Here is a 19,778-nt window from a genome sequence, read left to right as displayed (position 1 = left end):
TGGGGGAGTTATTTTGTCCCCGTTCGCCTTTTATACTCGGGTTACATCAGATGGGCCCTCCACAAGAATCGACAACACGTCATGGACAAAACGCGGCGCACTTGCCAGCGCAAAGCACACGTCATGTGCAAAAAGCGAGATAATGAAACGTAAAAAGTGGTCTTTGCAACGGGTGCGCATCTTTTGAGAGCATGTCAAGAAAACACTAAAAGAATGGTGTCATAGGATCTACATCTCAATTCATTCAGCTGATTGTGCAGTGACGCTGCGACTGGTAGCCCTCAGTACGTCGGCCTAGCACCAAATTAGATGGACTCTGCACAACATGCGAGGGAGTAAAGTATTGTGAGGATGCGTCTTGGGAAGGAAGCATTGCTTGGTCTCAAAGAAGCATGGGCCACGCCGGGCCTCACCCCGACGATAAAGCAACGTCCCTCATTGGAGTGCCCAACCGCCAGGTGACAACCGGCCCCATATAGCAAGCAGTCCTCGCATGGCGACGGAGCAAAGTATTGTGTGAATACATATCGGTAGCGTCTTTTGACTACATTCTAAGCGTCCGTACCCCTTCAAGTACAATATATCGTTGTAATGCTACTGTAGCCCTGTATTGGATTCTGCATTCATGTCCGTCGTTATTTTCAAAAGCTTTTTGGAACACTTTGGATGGCACAGTCAGTGAGTGGCACAGTCCTCCAGCGTTTTCAAGACCGACTTGCAGAAAGGATTCCCCACAAGCAACATTGCCGGCATCATGTTTAAAAAGTAAGCAACCCGAATTCGTCCCTTACTTCACCCCTACTAACGTTTGCTATTACCAGATTCACACCCAAAGAAGATGTCTCTGGCAAATCCAAAGTCAAATCGTCTGTTCAACGCGGAATCCGTGCAGCGATATTGGAGCAGTACCCATCGCTGAACCCGTACATTGAGGAACTCATGCCCAAAAAGGAGCCGCTCATACTCGTTAAATGGTGAGCGACACTTCACTATGGCTTTGGTGTAAAAGTATGCTAATGTGTGTGTGTTTTTTCTTAGTCATGATAGAATAAATATCGTTATGGTTGGGGAGAGACTATTGTTTTTTAACCACCATGACGGACCTTACTATCCCCTTTTAGATATCCTTCATACATGTACGTTATTGTCATCATCCACCTCATATGTTCCACCTGTCTCACACTGTCCATAGACCCAGACATCATGCCAACAGTCCAGGTGGACCGCGGAGCGATCAAGTTCGTCCTCAGCGGGGCAAATATAATGTGCCCAGGTCTCACTTCCGCCGGCGCCCGAATGGATGTGGACCTCCCCGTTGATTCTCCGGTAGCAATCTTGGCGGAAGGCAAGGAACATGCGCTTGCGGTCGGGAAAATGGTGATGTCGACGAGCGATATGTGAGTTGTCCCTAATATCCCGTGTTTGATTGGTTATTACTGACTTTAGTATTTTAGAAAACGGGTGAATAAAGGCGTTGGTGTCGATTTGATGCATTTTTTGAATGATGGGTTGTGGAAGACCAAATCGGAGGTGTAGATTTCACGCATATAGAATCCTATTTGTGGTGGAAGATTGGATGGGCATTTATTGATGGGAAAGGGTTGTGGGTGGATCTGAGGTCTTGGATTAATGGTGCAATCTAACGTTGGGCATACTCGAGAGTTTTGCATTTTGTACAGAGACACACCGCGACATTGTATCTCTGCTTATTTTTATTTCTGGTATATACATTTATATTTTCGTATTTGCTGTCCATCTTTTCTATTGTATTCGACCCAGTTTGTAGATTTGTATTCCATGCTTAGGAAGAATATAGTCGCTTATTTGGAATTCCGTTCCTACGGACGAGAGCAGGGCGTCTGTATTCGTAAGGATCCAGACTGTATTGCATCGACCTGTTCCACTCTTATTTTTCGACAATATATAGCACCGATTGCATATCCTCTTCCTGGGTAACTGCACCATCTCGGAGCCGCGTCTATCCTCACCTAGTTCAACTCACAGCTGTTACCTTTAACGTTCCATCAAAGTGGTCTACAGATTTCTTACCCCAACTCAGAATGCATACAAGGCGACGTCACTACGTTTATGTCATCGAGAGGAGAGATACAGCTAGGCGATACCGGTGTTATAAACGTAAAGCACGGCGAGAGCGGAGAATCCGCGTACCTGCGACAGTATGAACAGTATCCATCCAAGCACGACTGTAATAATAATTATCTTGGAATATATTAGTATTCTGTGTTGTCAGTGTTAGGAGCTTGAGATGTGCTCCTTACCTGTATTGCTATGCATCCATCTACGGTACGCCGTTTGCGATCGGCCATCATCGCCGTACACACGATTGAGAAGAGTGCTCCATCGCTAGTTAAGGGTATGCACTCCATTTTTAGGGATCAAAGGGGTATACATTCGGGGTATCATCAAATGGACATTTACTATGCATATTTACTATAACATTATTCCGTTTCACTGAATAGCCCAGCCAACACTTGCATGACCAGTGACTCTTCTTTGACTAACGAAGAGGATTGGAAAGAACTTCGTCGCTGTGATATGGACAATCTTCGATCTATGGGTGCGGAAACAGATGTCCGACGGGATGCGAAATCAATGGGTGTATCAAAATCTGGTAACTCTTGAGCTACATGTCGTTTATCCACCATGGAAACCACTTTGCGTTCCTGCGTTTTTCGCATGCCCATGAAATCCGTCACACGTAACCGGGTCTTGACGGGCGTAACTACTTTTTCAGGTAAGTTCTCTCGCAGCTTTTTGAGCGCCTCCCGCTCCTCTTCGTCACGCTTCGCTTGATCCCGTTTCCGCATTTGGTCTTCAAGGGCGGATAAATACATTTGAGGGGATAACATGCCTGGTGGGATGCGTGTTGGGTCGGTTAGGCGCTCAGGCATGACGGGTGAGGCAGGTCTGACGGCGTTCCAGTCAGAGTGTTCTTGTTGCAGGGCGTGTGAGGGGATTGATTTTGATAGGAGCTCGGGGGAGGGAGGGGTCGGAATTGGCGGTGTTGGAGGGCGTGGGATGGGGGGAAGTGGAACGAGATGGGATATATAGCGTTCGAGAGGGCTTTGAGGTGCGGGGGGTGGAGTGGTATGTGCTGCGTACAAGGGAGGTGCGTTAGAGAGCGGGTCGGTTGAAGGGGGAGGAGAGATGCGACCACGTAGGTGTGTATCTTGTCGAACGACTTCAAGTTCTTTTCCTACTTTCTCTGCAATGTCCTAAAGGCAAAAGTGACCATAAGCAAACACTCACCCCATGTCTCACACATCGGCAACGTACCATTAAATTCCCCCTCCCCGCCAATCTCTGTGATGATACCCGTCTCCCTACAACCACTAGATTGCGTAACACCAGCTCAAGGCAATCGCTCATGGATCGTCCCGAGCACCTATTCGAATGTAAGATTCTCTGTTTACGGGCCGCCACAGCAGAAACTATCACACGTACAGCATGGGAAGAGAATCGAGTCTGGGGGTTGTATCGACAGTGGGGAAAAGGGTTCCTTGTCTCCACTGGTAGGCATCAGTCATAGACCTGATAGAATATACAAGAATAGATGGAATCATACCTTGAAATCATACGCAATGCCTCCCTCTCTCAATGATGCCATCAACGCCGGTCGAGACATGTTAGCCAACAGATTATGTTCCAATACAGTCCATATTCCCATCCTCTCATCTTGTTCTTTGGTTATTACGCCCGCTTTGCGTTCAACACCTTCCTGCGGATATCCGTCACTTTAGCACTGGTACGAAGCAGGCAAGCACGACAGCCGAAACGCACCACATCAACCCAGACCACCTTTCTCAAAAATTCCAACTGCAAACTCCGCCCTATGGAAACATTAAACAGATACTTTCCACGCCCATCAAACCTCGTCCCGGTACTCAGGAGCCATGTCTGGCAGACCGCGGCGGCGCGTGTATAATAGGGTGTGACTGAGACACATTGACATGTTGAACCGTTTGTGTTGAATGTTAATGTTATGTAACCGTTGAGAGAAGCATCGTGGCAGTTTTGGAGGATATGGGATACGGCTGTTTCGGGCGGTGGCGACAGGGGTGGGAAGAGTGTAAGTAAGTGCGTGGTGGATTCGTCAAAAATCTGGGTAGTCCGAGTTATTTCATGAAGACGGCATTTTGTTAAATGCATCACATACCTCGTCTCCCATTCCTAGCACCCTGCTTTCTCCATCTGGCTCTACGAAACAATGCACGACCGTCCTCCTTCCCCTCCCAACATCAGCATGGACGACTCCACCATGCGATAACAAGTTGATGATAAAGTCTTTGGGCCGGGGTACTTGGACAATAGATTCCAATGCCTCGCTGAACGTTGTCGGGAGGCCCATATGTGTCGCTATTGTGAGTGTATCGATGACTCCGACTCCCTCCCGCCCATTACACATGACGAGCCACCGCTTCACACTAAGATTCTCCACCAAGAGCTCTCGAAATGCCTCATACCACTGTCCGAGATTATTCGGCTCGAGCACTGGATACAAGTGGGTGAGATGGTGTTTTGACAATGTGCTTCTCAATGGGACACAAACCTTGGCCTTCTGGTACAGGGACGTTGATGGATTTCAGAAACGACCATTGGGATGAGATGGGCAAGGGATCTTTATGGGGTTCTGGGATTGTGGAAAGAATTGGTGCGTTCAAGACCTACCGCAAGCGAAACCATCAAACGAGATCTCCAAAACAAAAGGAACTCGTACACATACCGCAGATAACCTAACCTCGGCATCCCCTACTCGCCCCGTAACAAAAAAACACTTTTTTCCCTCCATCACCGTACGCAGTTGCTTCAATGCCTTTGGACTCGCATCCAACATGGCTGCCACCGAACTTCCCGGCTGAAACAAATGTGAAGCTTCCGGTGCGATGATGTGCAATCTAGAGAACACATTCGAGGACGGGGAGAAGGATAAATCTAGCGGCTGTCTTAGTAGACTCCTCAATGCATCGGTTGCCGTCTAAGAGGAAACACTTACGGAGCAATTTATACAGCTCGTCTAGAACATTGGCATCATCCGTCTGCGCAATGTACACCACTTCGAGAGTCGCATCATGCATATCAAGGAGTCTATCCTAATTCATCGTGAAAAATCGTGCATATGGCATATCGTTTTGGACGTTTACCTCCCGACTTCCGCATTATGAAGACCAGATGGTGACGAATAAGTTGATGGAATATGGATGACGAGTCTATGAGAGGGGAGTATATTAGACATTGCGGGGTGGGGATGCGATAGATGAAGAAGTCACTATATGCATACCGTCTTTGGTGTTTGAATTGCGTTGCCCAGTTCTTGTGCAGAATTTGGGTCCTTTGGGCGCACTGTTCGTAATGTAATTGGAGTTTCCTCTATCAAGGTATGAGATTTGCGTTCGAGCATGGAAGATGGATTGTACGCACCTGGCCGTCCAGAAATAACATTCGACGCTTCATTTTCATCTTCCAATAAAACCACAAAGTTGCGGCAGCTTTGAGATGGGCTAGACGGTCAATGTAGTCTCGCCTGTAGGAAGGATCAGCATGCGTTGTGCCGATTAATACTTGTATTTTTCAGTTTTACCGGCATAGAATGCTTCTCCACCATGATTGAAGTTTAGTAATGGCAGCAGCTTCCCCATTTCTCCCGCGGTATCGTTGGCCGGGCTTTCGGAGAAGCGACTCTACCTTTCGGACAGAGTCAGTTAGTTCCTCATGTAGGATATTCATATGGCACGTATAGTATGTACCCTGCCCTTACCTCTTGCCGGTTAACAAAGCTTTTGAGCAAATCCTCTTTCTTTATGGGCCAGATGACGGGTCTCCCAGCCAAATCACACAGATTTTTTGCTCCGACTTCTGCCCAAAGAACTAGAGAAGCCTGCTTGTTACCCAAACATCTGTTTGATCCTCACCTAAATGCAAAAGATAAATACCATGAAACTCTTGGCAGAGGCTCTCTAGCTTTTCAATAACCATCTCAACTGTTCGGATATCCAACGTAAGAATTCGTATGAATCTTTCGTAGGCTGGTGTACGCTGCATTGTCCGTCCCTTGTGGATAACAAAGTGGATCTCGTTTAATGGGTCCGGCAAGGGAAGAGTTGCTGTTTCACAATTAGACAAGGGAGAGTGGAGATGTATGCTTGATGATTGCGTACCAGGTACCAGAGACACTTTAGAAGGTCGAGGCTCAGTAGTAGGATAAGCTTCCTTTTTTGTTTCTCGATCGTCTGGTGTCGTTGTTGGGGGCTGCACATCCTACAATGAGTCAGGATAAACAAATGCCAAAGAAAAAGCCTCCTAATCACCTTGCCAATGACCTCCTTAACCGGCATCGGTTGTGCGACCTTCACACAGGACTCGTATGACAAGGGAATATCTAAATGCGCTGTTCCATCCAGTTTCTCTTGAGCTTTGTTTATAAGCGATTTGGAGACATTAGCGTCCGGTGGGATTCGGCCCATATGTAGGAGGGAGTAGAGGCCCTGTTTGTATTTCCCATTCTCGTTGAAATACCACCAAAGCATTGTTTCGATATGCCAATTTACCTCACGTTGAACGGACTGCTCATCAACGTTCGTCTCTGGATGTATCGATTTTCGAAGGAGGTGGTTGACACTCTCATGGCGGGGTGCCGTTCTTCCCGTTCGGGGTCGACTTGAAGGTGGTCGTGAGACGGGTGGATTGGGCGTGGAGGGTATAGAGTGACGAATGTCCTGTGCTATACGCTGATCTTATCCATTAGGATATATCTTGCAGAATGTGCAAGAGCTGAGATGACTCACGACGTGTTTGGATGAGATCGGCCGAGTATTTAGGAGGGTTTGGACTTGAGTAGTTGTTTCGTCTGTGTTGTCTGTGTTATTTGGAGGTTCAACCGGTGCATGATTTAACAATCATTCACCTTGCTCGTCTTGGTCGCGAAGCTTTGTGGACATGTACGCATCTTGTTCTCCCACCAGATCGGGCAGGGACGCACCCCGCCTTGCTTCACTGACATCCAAAAATGTGCACTAAATTAACAAGTATCCAAGTCAGCGTCTTCTTTGCTACTTTGTCCAATACTGGGCCGTAAATCTCTCACTTTTGGCTCCCAAGCCAGCGGACCGTCTTCCCACTCCTCACCCTCCCACCACCCGCCCGCACTCCGCGCACTCCCCGCTCGAGAAGTCCATGAACTAAACACACTATCGCGCCTTGTTCGAACAGATTTTCCTGACGTCGCGCGGCTAGATTGGATCGCATGGGTGATGGTCACCGGAGTCGATCTAGTGGGTGGTGCGGAGGTGATGCGGGGGCGCGGGGGTCGCTGGTTTGCGGAACGTGCCCGTGATGTGCGGGGTCGTTCAGTAGTCGGTGTGGGCGGATGGTTAATGTATACCATCGTTCAACATCTGATAGCCGTTGGCCTTGGAGTGCTTCAACGAACGATATGTTAAACAGGATGCCAGATTGCTTATAACATGATTACGAGAAACTGGCACGTGGACAAGGTCGGCTTTCACTTACAAGTTTGAGACCAGGTAACCTCGTCAAGATTTCGGCAGCACACATTATTATGGCTTCCAGACCACCTGCATGGCGAGCTACTTACCACCTCCCTCGTAACTCCGTTACCATACGTCGCCTACCCCTCCTAACCCCGTTCCGCCCTTTACACCGCACAACCACTTCAAAACCCGCTCATAAAAGTCCTGGTCAAAAAATTGAAATTCGGTACACAGACCCCAAAGCCGTAACCCACCTGCTCCGCACCAACCCCGACTACAGAGCCGCATTCCTTTCCGTTGTGGCTTCTATACCTGAACTGAACCGAGCGTACAAAGATTTGGAGGAGTACTTGAGGGCGAAGGGATATGCAGATGCCAAAGACCCGCTGAAAATGCCAGACTCGGAGACGAGGGCTCGTATGCAGACAGATCAGGTGTTAGTCGAAAAGAGTCTGTTAGTGCAGAAATTGTTGAAAATACATGGGGTTGTTCGAACAGTGGCCGAGGCTGAGAATTCTGCAAAGCCAGGGCGGTCGGTCCAATTGGTGGATGGGGTCGTGCCTAGCTCAAAGTTGGGAATGGAACCCTTACAGACGGATGAGTTGTCACCGCCTTTGCGGTGGTTCAAGTCGTTGTTTATGACAGGGGCCAAGGAGGGGAGTAGGAGCAATTGAGCAAAGCCATGGCTGTGGTTAGATTCCTTGAGGTACTTGTACTTGTGTGTGAGAGCATCTCGGAGCATCATGGACTTTGCTGATAATGTCGTGCATGAACGCACTATGTTTCTAATATATATTTTGATTATTGTCCTGCCCCATGCATGTTTTGTGACCTATTATACAATGGTGTGTGACAGCGTCTCGGTCTCCATAAAATCTATACTATAGCGTAGCAGGTGTCCAGGATTTTGTACAAACAATACCATTCCTACATGGAAGCCCTTCAGTGATCAATTCCTGGTTTACTGCTTCCTGCCGGTTGTTGCAGTCAAAAGCCAGCAAATCCTGTGGGCTGCGGATTGTCTTCCTCTCAACCACCCGTCTGTCAAAGCGAATTGCGTGACACGGTGCATCATGGGTGCCGTTTGCGGTCGTTTCGAAAACCACCGCGGAAACAAATGTCTCGCAAAGTTTCTCATTCTGCTGGCACAGAGAATGATTCATCCACTTTGTTCCGATGTATGCTGAACGATGGCGCTACCCATGCTCCGCACGAACAAGGAGCTCCTACAAAGGTGATGATAATTGAGACACAAGAAACGAAGCAGGGCGATGTCACAAGTCCATAACCCACCAGCCCAACTCCAAGCTCCGAGTTTCGCCTCACACTTTGGGTTAGGACAGACAATTTTGCCTTCCAGTTCTCCATCGTTTACACCCTTTATCCATTCCACTGGTTCGATATGGTACGATGCGCACTGAGAGACTGTTGGTGTCAATGTCATAGCACGCTTGCGATATCCGAATGCAGCCTGTCCGGCGCCGGATTCGTGCTCAACTAGCTGCTTATCAGACAAAAGGTCGGCACGACACTTCTTGCATCTCAGACGGCGTGCGCTTGTAGGCTTCCGATCGTCAGATGGATCGGGGTGTGAGCTTGTGGTCGAATTGGTTGACGTTTCGAGAGTTGATATGCTCGCGTGCTCGGAGTCATCCATGAGGAATTTCCCCGTTTTCTCTTGTGCAGTTTTGGTCGTTAGAAACTGTCGGTATGGTTGATGGGACATGTCGAGTTCGCACCGCATTGCCTCGAACAGTTTTAGTTGCTTGACGAAACCCGAATTCGGACTAAAAGCCCAACCGTTACGGTCAGTCTAGATCTGACGGATCGAATACTCAAAGAAAGAACCACGGAGGAACGCCTTACTGAATAATTCGTCGCTTACTCTTCACTTTCATTTGGGCTTCATATAAACCGATGCCTTCGCTTTTCATAAAGTATGCGATCACTATCGTCGCCGAACGTGAAATCCCCGCAACGCTATATGGTCTTGTGAGTAATACGCTTAGAGTGCTGTCCGACAAAAAAAGTTTCATACCAATGCACTAGAACACGCCCATTGGCCTTTACAGCCTCATCTATAAACCTAAACAGATGGAATTTAGTCCGACTTACGGTTCATCGCAAAGGAAAATCTCGGTAGCGCAAATCCTACCGATAGGTGTCCGGGAAATATCGCATAATATTCACCTGTGGGTCATCCTCCAAGCTTACATGCTTGTATGTAACCTCCTAAAACCCGTAATCAGCCTCAGCATGTTTCATGGTCCAACGGGGTTCAACAGCTTACGTTGGGGAATTTTGGTTGAAGTCGGAGGCCAATACCAAGAATGTGTGTAATAGAGTTTTCCTTCAGCAATGTCAGATTCTGCGCTGGCCCCACGCTAAAGAGCCAAGTGTGCATAAGCTTGGATGCTGGGGCGAGTCCCACAACGTTTGCTATTGGCGCGACAAACACATGGGCGCCCACTCACCCACTCAAAAAGAGATTCGGCGTAATTTGCGAGAGGTCCGACGAGCAGTCTGACGGCATCTGTACGTTGTGGAAGTTTTGGAGAGACCTGTGCGTTTGCAGTAAGGATCTAATGACGACCTCAATGTAATTTTGGGTGGGAAAGGCACTCACCCTCGACAGAAGGAAGATCGCCGGGGGATTCACAGCAAAACACGTGATATCATTAAGTAACCCATCCCGATCAACTAAATTACTACTCAGCAACCTTCCTCCAGCATTGTTTTTCTGCAGATCTTCCTCGTAAGCGTTGCTCGTTCGGGACGGCACCAACATGCCCACACTAGTTCGTCCTGTCGACGGTGTTGTTCGTTACCTGGTCGCCGCCTCTGTCCTGGAGTATCACAACTGCATAACAGCAAGCATCCGTCTCCGTCCTCCGGCTGCCCAATCGCCAACAGTCTCCTCATACCACCCGCAAGTATGGGGAACAGCCGTGCATCGAGCGCTCTGTGCTTGTTTGGCGATGCATGCCTGTCTGTGGACTGTGGTGCTTGATGCTACCTCAGCAACGCCAAAATATGCATTATTGGACAATGGCGAGTTGTCTTTGAAAGGTGTCATAAAGGTTGTCCAAAGAGAGAATGATGTAGGCGAGGATGAAGCGGTCAGAAGCTGGGTGGAGCTTGAAGTCAATACTCCATTCGATATGGTATGTTTTTATTCTCTCATCGCAATCCAACACCCCTTGATGGACACGATCGTTTTTAATCGCTTGACCATTTCCACTAGCGCAGGTATCAAAGACACCTTTGTTCCGGGTAACCGTCATCTTACCCCACGAAAGTGAAATGGGTGCCTTACCTTCTTCACCGCCCTCCGTGGATCTTGTTGTTTCCATGCACCACGTCATCGGCGACGGCAAGTCTCTTGTCGAATTTTGCAAGACTTTGGTCACCAATCTACACCATGGCAGTTCTGAGGACGCAACAATAGCGCTACCTGCGCGTCTCGGAGGTCCCGAACTAATCCCTTCTTTGCGTAAACTTGCGCCGGCAACTGGCCTCTCGATTGTATTCTTGCTGTATGTGAGCCTACTCGAGCTGGCCAAACGGATATCAGTCATCGGAAGATGTGTTTTTGGATTGGGCTATTGGAGAGGGAATAATGTGAAATATAACATTCACGATGCTGGAAAGTGTCGAGTACTGGAATTTGAGCTAAATGAGATGGACATGCAGTCGTTGAGGTTTGGGACGAGACTCTGTTATGTTTACGTTCAATCAGTCAACATTAACGAAATTTCTTTTCTTGTCGCCTAATAGCGACATGTGTAAACGTCGCAAGACAAGCTTACATGCGACCATTACAGCAGCATGCACTCTGGCGTGCGCCCGCGTCTCCTCACCAACGTCATGTTACGGGAAACCACCCATCACCATCCGCACGAACCACACTATATGCCTGCGCCCAAGCTGTAATCCACCCGTTCCAAATACGATAATGGGTAATTTCGCAAGCGGCTGTCATACCGACCTCGTTCTCCAAGATCCCACCGAGCAAGTTCCCGTGAAGCATTTCTGGGAGATGGCTAGAACCAGCGTTCGAAAGTTGCGCATTGGCTGGGCTTGGTGGGCGCTGAGAATCATTGCAACAATGGACCTAGTGCCCGACTACAATGCGTTTCACACAAGTGAGAATACGTTACAGGCTTCCGTGACAATCTCCAACCTGGGCCGCATCCACTTTGAACGTGCCCACGGCGACAAGATTCAGCTGGGCAGCTCGTCTGAATCAGCAGCGACCCAATGGGAGGTAGAGAGCGCTGGTGGTGCGCAAACGGCGCATCCGTTTTGGGGTCCTTACACAATTGTCCTTGCTACAGTGCGGGGAAAGATGAGAGTCACGGTTGTGTATAGAGAAAGAGTGCTCGGCGACGACCTAGAAGCCAAGAGATTTTTATTTAAGCTGAAGGAGGTTTTGCATAGTGTCATAAGACAGTCGACCGAATGGATTTAGATGATGTAAGAAAATTCTCCAAAGCTCTTTCCTTTGGGGAATGTGCCACAAGATGGACCGCTCAGATAGCAGCATTGCCCATAGTATCAAACACCTGTAATCGATGTTTGCAACTGTCCCTAATACTGGCAGGCTCGAACCTCTGCTTCCAAAAGCAAACTGTCCCTTTATTGAGAGTTCCTGTCCACCATCATTTTATCACCCAAGCCGTCAGCGTTGGTATACCCAGACAGGCTTCATTCACCGCTGCATATACTGCCAGAAATCTCCATAAGCCATTCACTCAGGTCGGACACACAACGACCGTGTGGCCCACCTCGAGAGAGGGAGAAAGGAAAGGGAATGACAGTAAAGAGAGAAGAGCTGGAGGGCAACGGACGCTGTATGGGCGCTGTTCAGGTCGTTCGATTTGACGGTTACCACAACCAAAATTACATGCAATATGCTCCTGCGCCCGATCATCAACGAACAATAAATATCAGCAAGTCATTCCCAATCTCACATCGATATGCACGATGTAGCACTGTGAATTATTACTTATAATAGGATTTGGGTTTTGCAGACCCACGATACGGCATATTTCCCTTTTTCTAGCATTAACCATCCGTAGCTACTGACATGTTAGAGACGCAGACATCTCCAGTCAACGAGGCGTGTTCTAAACCACACCAACACTAGTGTCCATTTACAAACACTCGTAGGAACCAAACCATAAAAGAAAGCAATTCATCGTCCATCAACAGGTAAGCGACCATATCGCGCATTAGATAATCGGGCAATCGATATACGCACGTGACATCATTGCGTCACGCCCTCCAAGATCTGTTTACATTTTCGCCCATCTTTTCTTCCCCCCATTTCCGCCAACAGTTATGCCTCTCTTAGCTTTCACCTGGCCTCACCCGGCCCAAACAGTTCACGTTACCGGGACGTTTGACTCTTGGTCGCACTCCCTCCCGCTTGAAAAGCAACCCGATGGAACTTTTAGTGCAGAGAAAGAGGTTGAGGAGGGTGAAGTTGTGTTCAAGTTTATTGTGGATGGGGTGTGGAGAGTTAACGAGGAGGTGGGGACTTTGAGAGATGCGGAGGGTAATATAAATAATGTTGTCAGAGTTGAAGCAAGTAGAGATAAGCCATTGGAACGAAAAGACGGAGAAATCCCAACGCATCCAGACACACACATCCTTCAATCGGTTTCACTCCTTGACGCTGCAAAATCCGCCCAAGAAGACGCCAAAGCCATTCAAGAAGCGGCATCCACTGTCACCGACGAATCTGCCATACCCATCAAAGAAGAAACTGTATCATCTGAACATCTGGACACGACACCGACAGACACGACACCGACGGACACAACAACAGTCAACCCCGCAAGGGAACCTCCATCAACAACAGCACCTATCGACCCAGAAATATTGCACCCTGTTTCCCTTCTCACTTCCACCAAAGCTGTCCAAGACGATGCAAGAGAGATTCAAGATGTTGCATCCGCCAGTGTCCCCGTAGCCCCAGTCTCTGCAACATCACATGCTGCGAAAGCCGCTGAACACACCACTGCGAATGATGGTGAGCACTCCAACATACCTGATGACGACGAGCAATGGGATGCGGATAGTGAGAATGAAGAGAATGTAGATAAGGTATCAGAACAACACTCGATTGTGGAGCAAGACGTTGCGAAATCGAGATGGTGGTTTTGCGTTGTGTTGTAATGCCTTATCATATACCTTGGTACATTATGGATGTGAATACGTGAGGACTGATATATCCGTTGAGATCTACGGCGTGGTATGGGATATCATAAAGTGCTGGATGGATATGCACGAGTTGGTATATATGGAAACGACGGCTTAGATATGAAATATGTATAATACGAATGATTTGATCTTTCACACTCTTCCTTGAACCTGTATCTTGAAATGCAAAGCTTTGAAAATGTGTTTTGCATTCCTAGCCTTAGTGTGCAGGTGGTAGAAAATGTCACTAGGAACAAATTCTCCCTCCAACCCACTACAGCCGGTTCTAATTTGCAATTAGCCAGCCTGTCCAACCCTTCATAACCTATCCTGCAAGCGAGTCCCACCCCTATCCTAACTCGCTACAGGTTCCAGCCTGGGTTGAACTGGGGTACGTGAAAAGCTAACTACTACTAGGCCCAATGACACATGCAATACATTACGGTTGGTTCTAACCGGGTAACTAAGCCCACCACCACGAGAGAAATCCTACTAAGCCCTTGATTCCGAGATTCTTTGGTCGGAGGATTTTCAGATACTAAGGTAGATCAGAATTAGACTCGGAATACGCGTGGGAAAATCAGCAAGAAATACCTGCGATCGTAGCAGTATAGTAGTAGCAGCGTTTGCAAGGGGTTAAGTTGTTTTTGTCGGGAGGGCGAGGTCCTCGACACCAGAGCGGCATTCTCATGATGGACTTGAGAGTGCTGCGTGAGCGTTGCGCAGATGCTTCGAGAGTTGAGGATGGGTAAAGAGGAAAGGGGAAAGAGACAGAAGGTCCCCCTTTTATAGACCTTCGGCATGCACCTCACCGCAGTTTTAAAAAAAAAAAAAAAAACATTACATGCATGCCACACCAATCTGAGCGATAGAGGGGGCTCTGATTATGCGATATGACTAACCGGATTAATCCGGATAATAATGGGTCCTAGTGCCATTTTCAATCACCTCCACACTAAGAAATCCAAAAGCGTTGAAAATTAAAGTTTATCATGACGTGCTTAGTACTCCACCTGTCCACTGCAAACCTTGTCGCAGATCGTTCCTTTTGGAGCCTCACACCTTGTCGACAATGGAACGCATGACAACTGTTGGAGCATGACAATTAAATGGGTCACCAACAAAGCTCATTCTACACTCCAGAGTCAACGCGGGCGCTCCTGGAGGAATCTATTGAACATGTCGTCCTGTTCAACCGTGCGTTTCCTGACTTTGGTTTTATTTCGCATGAACTGCCATGCTGAAGTTTGCTGATTAGGTCCGTTGGTGACACTTGAACCCACGACAACACTACTGGAGACCATCAAGGTATGTCTTGTGCGTAATGCAAAGAGGATCTTGGGAGAGTGAGTAATATTGTGCAGACCTTTAGGATAAAGAATATTTCATGTGCGCCTGTTGTGAGGTCTAATACCGGTACGCATTCTTCTTTGGAGACCATGCGAATGGGTAACCGGAATGCTAAATTATCCTCGCTTCAATTCAGATTTCGTCCTGACGGATGTAGTGGATATTGTACGTTTGGTGGAGCTTTGCAAAACGAGTCAGCATACACTAATGGGCGCTGGCACGGCAGGCAACATTTTTATCGAATGCGTATGCGCAACTAGGTCGAAGTACGTTTGAGGAGCATTTAAAGGATATTATCAGCGTGCCGTGTGAGGATTTGGCTGGTGGGTTGTCGTGAATTGGTATGCCACGCGGGACTTGCAAGTGATCTCAAACCATGAATCCTAAATCGCATCCCAGACTTTTCATCACGAAACCCAACAATCACTCTCCCCGCAACCTCAACCGTTCATACCGTCCTCAAAACCCTTCAACAGCATCGCGCAACCCGCCTGATCCTGCTATCAAACCAAACCATCCACCACATTGTAACACAAAGCTCACTCGTTGAGTTCGCACTGCTCAACCTCGATAGATTGCATCTGAGGCCTGATGCCTCGTTGCTAGACTTGGGATTTGTAGGGACAACTCCGGTATTTGCGTGTGGAGAAAACAAAGTTGTTTTGGAAGTTTTGAAGGAAATGAGGGAGCGGGGGGTTACAGCGGTCCCGGTTGTGAATTCAGGGATGGTCATGTCCGGTATGATGACTGTACGGCATATCAAGGTGAGTAATACCAGGGCGGCAGAGGGAGTATAAGGAAGCAAGAAGTAGCATGCTGGCGTCTGATTTGTGCAAAGAGAAAAGCTCTCAAGAGTTCCGAAAAATGTCTTGCCAGGATTTGCGCACAACTGCTCGATGCTGAAGGAGTGCGGAGTGAAAGAAACTGGGTTGACCCGACAAGATTGGCTATCACTCCCTGCTGGACATCCGTACCCCACACTTACAAACACCTTCTTTCAGACTTTAAACTCGAACAATGTTCAAGACCTCTTTCTCACTGTACGAGAGCTCCTCAAGAAAAACTCTGTAAGTTCTTCATATTATATCAACAGTTTTCGTCTCGCCCAATATCCTCATCTCCCATCTCCACAGGCAACATATATAACAGGAACATGGACCATGAGTCTTCGCGACCTCCTCCGCGTCATGGTCGTGAACACATTTCATCACTTATTTTTTGTGAATGAGGGGGGTAAACCAACTAATGTGATTACGTTGGGAGATGTATTGGACTTTTTATTTTCAATGCAAATTGAATAGATGACGTCGATAACAAAAAGTGTTATGCATGTATATATAGCATTGTAGTGAATATAGACGATTGCTCATGCACCAGATGCTCCCTACCACCCAAGTATCGCCCATTTGCTGATTGGAAAACCCAAACGGCCCAAACGGCTTATAAACAAAGTGCCCCATTGCAGAAGCACGTGAGAGTCATGTGAGTGGCTGTGTATATCATACAAATGTGGATCAAATGCATTAGGTAACAGTCTCGTCTCTCCTTTTCACCGCTTTCCTTCTTTTCTTCTTTGCTGGACATCACACTTTTTGCATTGGAGGTGCGGCATTGGACACTTGCTTCTCGCGGGCATTTCCACTCGTTTGAGAGGTATCAAACTTGGACGGGGACAAGATGTTGGGAATACAGACTTCCGCCTCGTCCTCTTACCGCTCTCCGCACTCTCACTCCCACTCGGCGTCGTCTCCCTCTCCCTCGTCGTCCTCTCGTCACTCGCTTCAGTACTATCCCCTCTCACCTGCGTTTTCCACTACCTCTTCTACTTCTGCATCGGACTTTATTCCCTTCTCTCACAAGACGCATCGCTCAGGATGTGACGCTTGCAAGCTGAGGGCAGAGAGAATCGCAGAGGCGAAGGCGCGCGTAGAAGACCTCAAGGCCCGACGTCAGAGAGAGCAGAGAGAACAGCAGAATGGAAGATCCTCTTCCTTGCCGCCGTGGAGGCCGGTTGGTGGAGGCAGTAGTACTTTTTCGGAACCAGTGCGATCTGCGTCACCTTGTCCATCCGTTACTTCCACTGCGTCATTCTCGTCCCGGTTTGATTCCATTGCCCCCCGTATTGATACGGGTTTGCGTGACCGTTCACGGCGGAGGTCCATGCTGCTTAGAGCTGAAACACCGACTGTGTCGTCCGGGACGAGGTCGTCTAATTTGGTCGATCGCCCGCCATGGGATTCCTCCTTTGCCACGGAACGATCGAGGCCTGCACCTCGTCCAGTGAACCGACTTTTTCTCGAACCGTCTACGACGAGGTCGCGCAGCCCGGAACCTTCCAGATCGCGAACGCCGAGTTTGAGATCCCCTAGTTCGGGGTCGTCCCGATTTGCAGCAAGGAGGACCTCGTCTATGCAGACAGCGGTGGGTCAGCGACCGTCAAGCCCCGTCGTCCGCTCTCCTCTTCCTCGCGCAAGTGTCAATGAACCCAGAATACTCCGTGGGCGCTCTCGTGAGGAGGCATCAGCAGCTCCTCAATCGCCCGCTCCAGCACCCACTTCAGATGAGGAACTATTCCAAGTTGTAACAGCCAATACGGAAATCCATATTGTGAATAATGCACCTGCCACCTTATCGGTGGCAAGTGAAGGACCGGGGGATATCGAGCCTGCATCAATTTTCGAGGTACCTGCAGAACAACAGACCAAAACCGAAGAGCCTGCAACGCCTCCCCCTGAGGCATCAGAACCGGAGACTCCTCACCCAGACCCGCCTCAGCTCGATAGCAAGGCAGACGACATTGAGGCGCTCAAAGCTGCGTTTCAGTCTGTCGATGCCATAACAAATGGGGATCAGACTCCCGTGAATCAAGTTCCAGAGAACTCAATGCAAAGCACAGATGCCGTTCAAGGAAAGGACCTATGTGACGCTGCTTACCAACCAATCGACGAGAACCACAATGACCGCACTCCCACCACCGATAGTGGTACCAAGGGGACTGCGCCTTCTTCCTCTGCCTTACCCCATACGCCCCCATCGACCCCAACACCTCCGCATTCCACTCCCCCCTCCCCAACACCTCCACTCATCAACCTCAGACCTCCCCGTCCCAAAGTCGACATGTCAGATCTCACAGCCCTCACAAACCATATTTCCACCACCCTAGCCACCCTCGAATCCCAACACACTACACTAACCCGCTCACCAACCCCAAGCGCCAAACCCCTGTACATCGAATCCGCTAAATCCATCATCTCCACCGCACGCTCCATTTCTCGCTCATGGCGTACCCCCGCACAGGCATGCGCCGACCCGATTCTCTCTGCGCGCTTATTGGGGAGTTTGGATCAAGTTGATGCACTAGCGGGTCAGATGATGGTTTTGACGCGCATGAAGGAACGGGATGAGAAGGATCGGGATGCGGGTGGACAGGTTCTGGTGTGTGCGAGAAATGTTGTGGGCTGTTGTTTGGGGGCTTTGAGCGAGTTGGAAGCTGTTGGGGTTCGTTTGCGGTAGTGGCGGTCGGTGCCGCACTTTAAAAGGAGGCGGCAGCCGGGATGGTTGAGCTCCCTCGATGATTGCTGTATGTAGGGCACGGCATTGAATAGAGTTCCTGAATTGTATACATGTATTTGTTAGGGTGTGTAGATGATGATATGTATCACGAGCTATTGTACAATCCAAATTTCTGTATTTTCGTCGTATTTTGGATTTGGAATGATCTGAATGATGGTTGTAGTGCAGTCGTAGTGGGGTTTTTTAGTTGTGTGCACCAAGTGTGCATACATGGATGATGTGGGCCTAAACCCTAACTCGTCTATTCCGACAACAACAACAGAAGCACGGCAGTCGGGACATGTCCAAATGCAAGACAGGGTAAATTGGTACTTCTCTCGCTGTGCTTATACGAGTAGAATCTGGCCGTACATTTAGGAGGAGGCATTTATCGAAATACCCACATTTGGAGAGCATTATCCTCCCACCGATTCACTTCCGACCAGGTATGCTTGCCCATCGAAATAACAGTTCCCCATCATCCGCTACTTGGCCAATTGGCGCCTTGTCTGATAATGGGATCCAATGTCTCAACATTGATCCTGATAGTCCATACCTGTGCTAAAAAGAATGAATGTTTTTAAAGAGGAAAGCGAGAGTGAACAAATGGGAATCTGCACAGAAAATGCAAAAAAGGTTTATTGCGACGAGTTGGAAATGCACTTGTAATTTCGGAGCAATGAGATGCGAAATCATGATTCCGAGAAGGTTTTTAGTGGAACTCGCCAAACTTTCCTGCATACCCTAACCCTCGAGGCGGGGATGATATACAAGCGAGATCGTCAAAGTGCAGCATCCATAGAGTAGGGTTGCTAGTTGGTAAAACCAGAGTAAGGTTGTCATGATAATCGCAAGACCGCCTTTCGAAATGCCAAGTAAACCTTTGTGTGGACGAGTGGGAATGTCCACAGCAAAATGGGCAAACCAAGGTATGAAAAGACCATATAGATTGACATTGGGAGCACCATCGTAATCCAAAGACCCCATCAAACGTGAAGATACAGCTGATGGACGGGATACGATGAATAGATAACTGAGTGGTGGAATAATGGAGGCAAATCGAAATACCTGAGCTTGAAAGCAAATGACCAAGGAAAAAGCAGAGCAGTATAGGCAATTCATTTTCCGTTTTATTGCAAACATGGGCTGCTTTGGGCATAC

General features: G+C 48.4%; 8 protein-coding genes across 9 annotated transcripts; 6 read left to right on the top strand and 2 right to left on the bottom strand.

Moving 5' to 3' along the window:
• Positions 1-103: 103 nt before the first annotated feature.
• Positions 104-1,744, top strand: SPPG_08348 (translation machinery-associated protein 20). Its single transcript, XM_016756506.1, has 5 exons — positions 104-765; positions 822-974; positions 1,039-1,136; positions 1,193-1,397; positions 1,455-1,744. Exons 1-5 carry the CDS (start codon positions 755-757, stop codon positions 1,534-1,536), a joined length of 549 nt encoding a protein of 182 aa, XP_016604234.1. The 5' UTR covers positions 104-754; the 3' UTR covers positions 1,537-1,744.
• On the bottom strand, positions 1,663-7,402 carry SPPG_08347 (uncharacterized protein; the record flags this gene model as incomplete). The annotated part of the gene is made up of 24 exons (XM_016756505.1): positions 1,663-1,988; positions 2,050-2,112; positions 2,170-2,220; positions 2,280-3,236; positions 3,298-3,406; positions 3,466-3,530; positions 3,587-3,739; positions 3,802-4,122; positions 4,178-4,512; positions 4,571-4,685; positions 4,745-4,953; positions 5,015-5,106; positions 5,163-5,228; positions 5,300-5,388; positions 5,440-5,542; positions 5,600-5,703; positions 5,777-5,886; positions 5,952-6,122; positions 6,177-6,267; positions 6,327-6,503; positions 6,567-6,746; positions 6,804-6,865; positions 6,923-7,031; positions 7,103-7,402. 21 exons carry the CDS (start codon positions 7,400-7,402, stop codon positions 2,460-2,462), a joined length of 3,738 nt encoding a protein of 1,245 aa, XP_016604233.1. The 3' UTR covers positions 1,663-1,988; positions 2,050-2,112; positions 2,170-2,220; positions 2,280-2,459.
• A 151-nt stretch (positions 7,403-7,553) lies between these two features.
• Positions 7,554-8,324, top strand: SPPG_08346 (uncharacterized protein). The gene has a single exon (XM_016756504.1). The coding sequence runs from the start codon at positions 7,577-7,579 to the stop codon at positions 8,180-8,182; it is 606 nt and encodes a 201-aa protein (XP_016604232.1). The 5' UTR covers positions 7,554-7,576; the 3' UTR covers positions 8,183-8,324.
• SPPG_08345 (uncharacterized protein) lies at positions 8,287-10,129 on the bottom strand. Its single transcript, XM_016756503.1, has 7 exons — positions 9,983-10,129; positions 9,799-9,892; positions 9,664-9,740; positions 9,547-9,594; positions 9,375-9,488; positions 8,802-9,295; positions 8,287-8,734 (listed from the first exon to the last, which is right to left on the bottom strand). The coding sequence occupies exons 1-7, from the start codon at positions 10,039-10,041 to the stop codon at positions 8,643-8,645; spliced, it is 978 nt and encodes a 325-aa protein (XP_016604231.1). The 5' UTR covers positions 10,042-10,129; the 3' UTR covers positions 8,287-8,642.
• A 114-nt stretch (positions 10,130-10,243) lies between these two features.
• On the top strand, positions 10,244-12,155 carry SPPG_08344. Of its 2 annotated transcripts, none has more exons than XM_016756502.1 (3): positions 10,244-10,672; positions 10,758-11,209; positions 11,286-12,155. In XM_016756502.1, the coding sequence occupies exons 1-3, from the start codon at positions 10,295-10,297 to the stop codon at positions 11,977-11,979; spliced, it is 1,524 nt and encodes a 507-aa protein (XP_016604230.1). In that variant the 5' UTR covers positions 10,244-10,294; the 3' UTR covers positions 11,980-12,155. The 2 variants fall into 2 exon arrangements, with proteins under 2 accessions (XP_016604230.1, XP_016604229.1); XM_016756501.1 differs by having other exon boundaries at positions 10,753-11,209.
• Positions 12,156-12,840: 685 nt separating this feature from the next.
• SPPG_08343 (uncharacterized protein) lies at positions 12,841-13,900 on the top strand. Its single transcript, XM_016756500.1, has one exon. It carries the CDS (start codon positions 12,852-12,854, stop codon positions 13,689-13,691), a length of 840 nt encoding a protein of 279 aa, XP_016604228.1. The 5' UTR covers positions 12,841-12,851; the 3' UTR covers positions 13,692-13,900.
• Positions 13,901-14,760: 860 nt separating this feature from the next.
• SPPG_08342 (uncharacterized protein) lies at positions 14,761-16,450 on the top strand. The gene is made up of 8 exons (XM_016756499.1): positions 14,761-14,912; positions 14,974-15,023; positions 15,080-15,131; positions 15,202-15,230; positions 15,292-15,388; positions 15,465-15,829; positions 16,067-16,132; positions 16,199-16,450. Exons 1-8 carry the CDS (start codon positions 14,825-14,827, stop codon positions 16,364-16,366), a joined length of 915 nt encoding a protein of 304 aa, XP_016604227.1. The 5' UTR covers positions 14,761-14,824; the 3' UTR covers positions 16,367-16,450.
• A 194-nt stretch (positions 16,451-16,644) lies between these two features.
• Positions 16,645-18,766, top strand: SPPG_08341 (uncharacterized protein). Its single transcript, XM_016756498.1, has one exon. The coding sequence runs from the start codon at positions 16,743-16,745 to the stop codon at positions 18,576-18,578; it is 1,836 nt and encodes a 611-aa protein (XP_016604226.1). The 5' UTR covers positions 16,645-16,742; the 3' UTR covers positions 18,579-18,766.
• Positions 18,767-19,778: the final 1,012 nt, after the last annotated feature.

This window comes from Spizellomyces punctatus, assembly GCF_000182565.1.
Source record: "Spizellomyces punctatus DAOM BR117 chromosome Unknown supercont1.21, whole genome shotgun sequence".
Taxonomy (NCBI): Eukaryota; Fungi; Chytridiomycota; class Chytridiomycetes; order Spizellomycetales; family Spizellomycetaceae; genus Spizellomyces; species Spizellomyces punctatus.
This window is presented reverse-complemented; position numbering and strand designations above follow the sequence as displayed.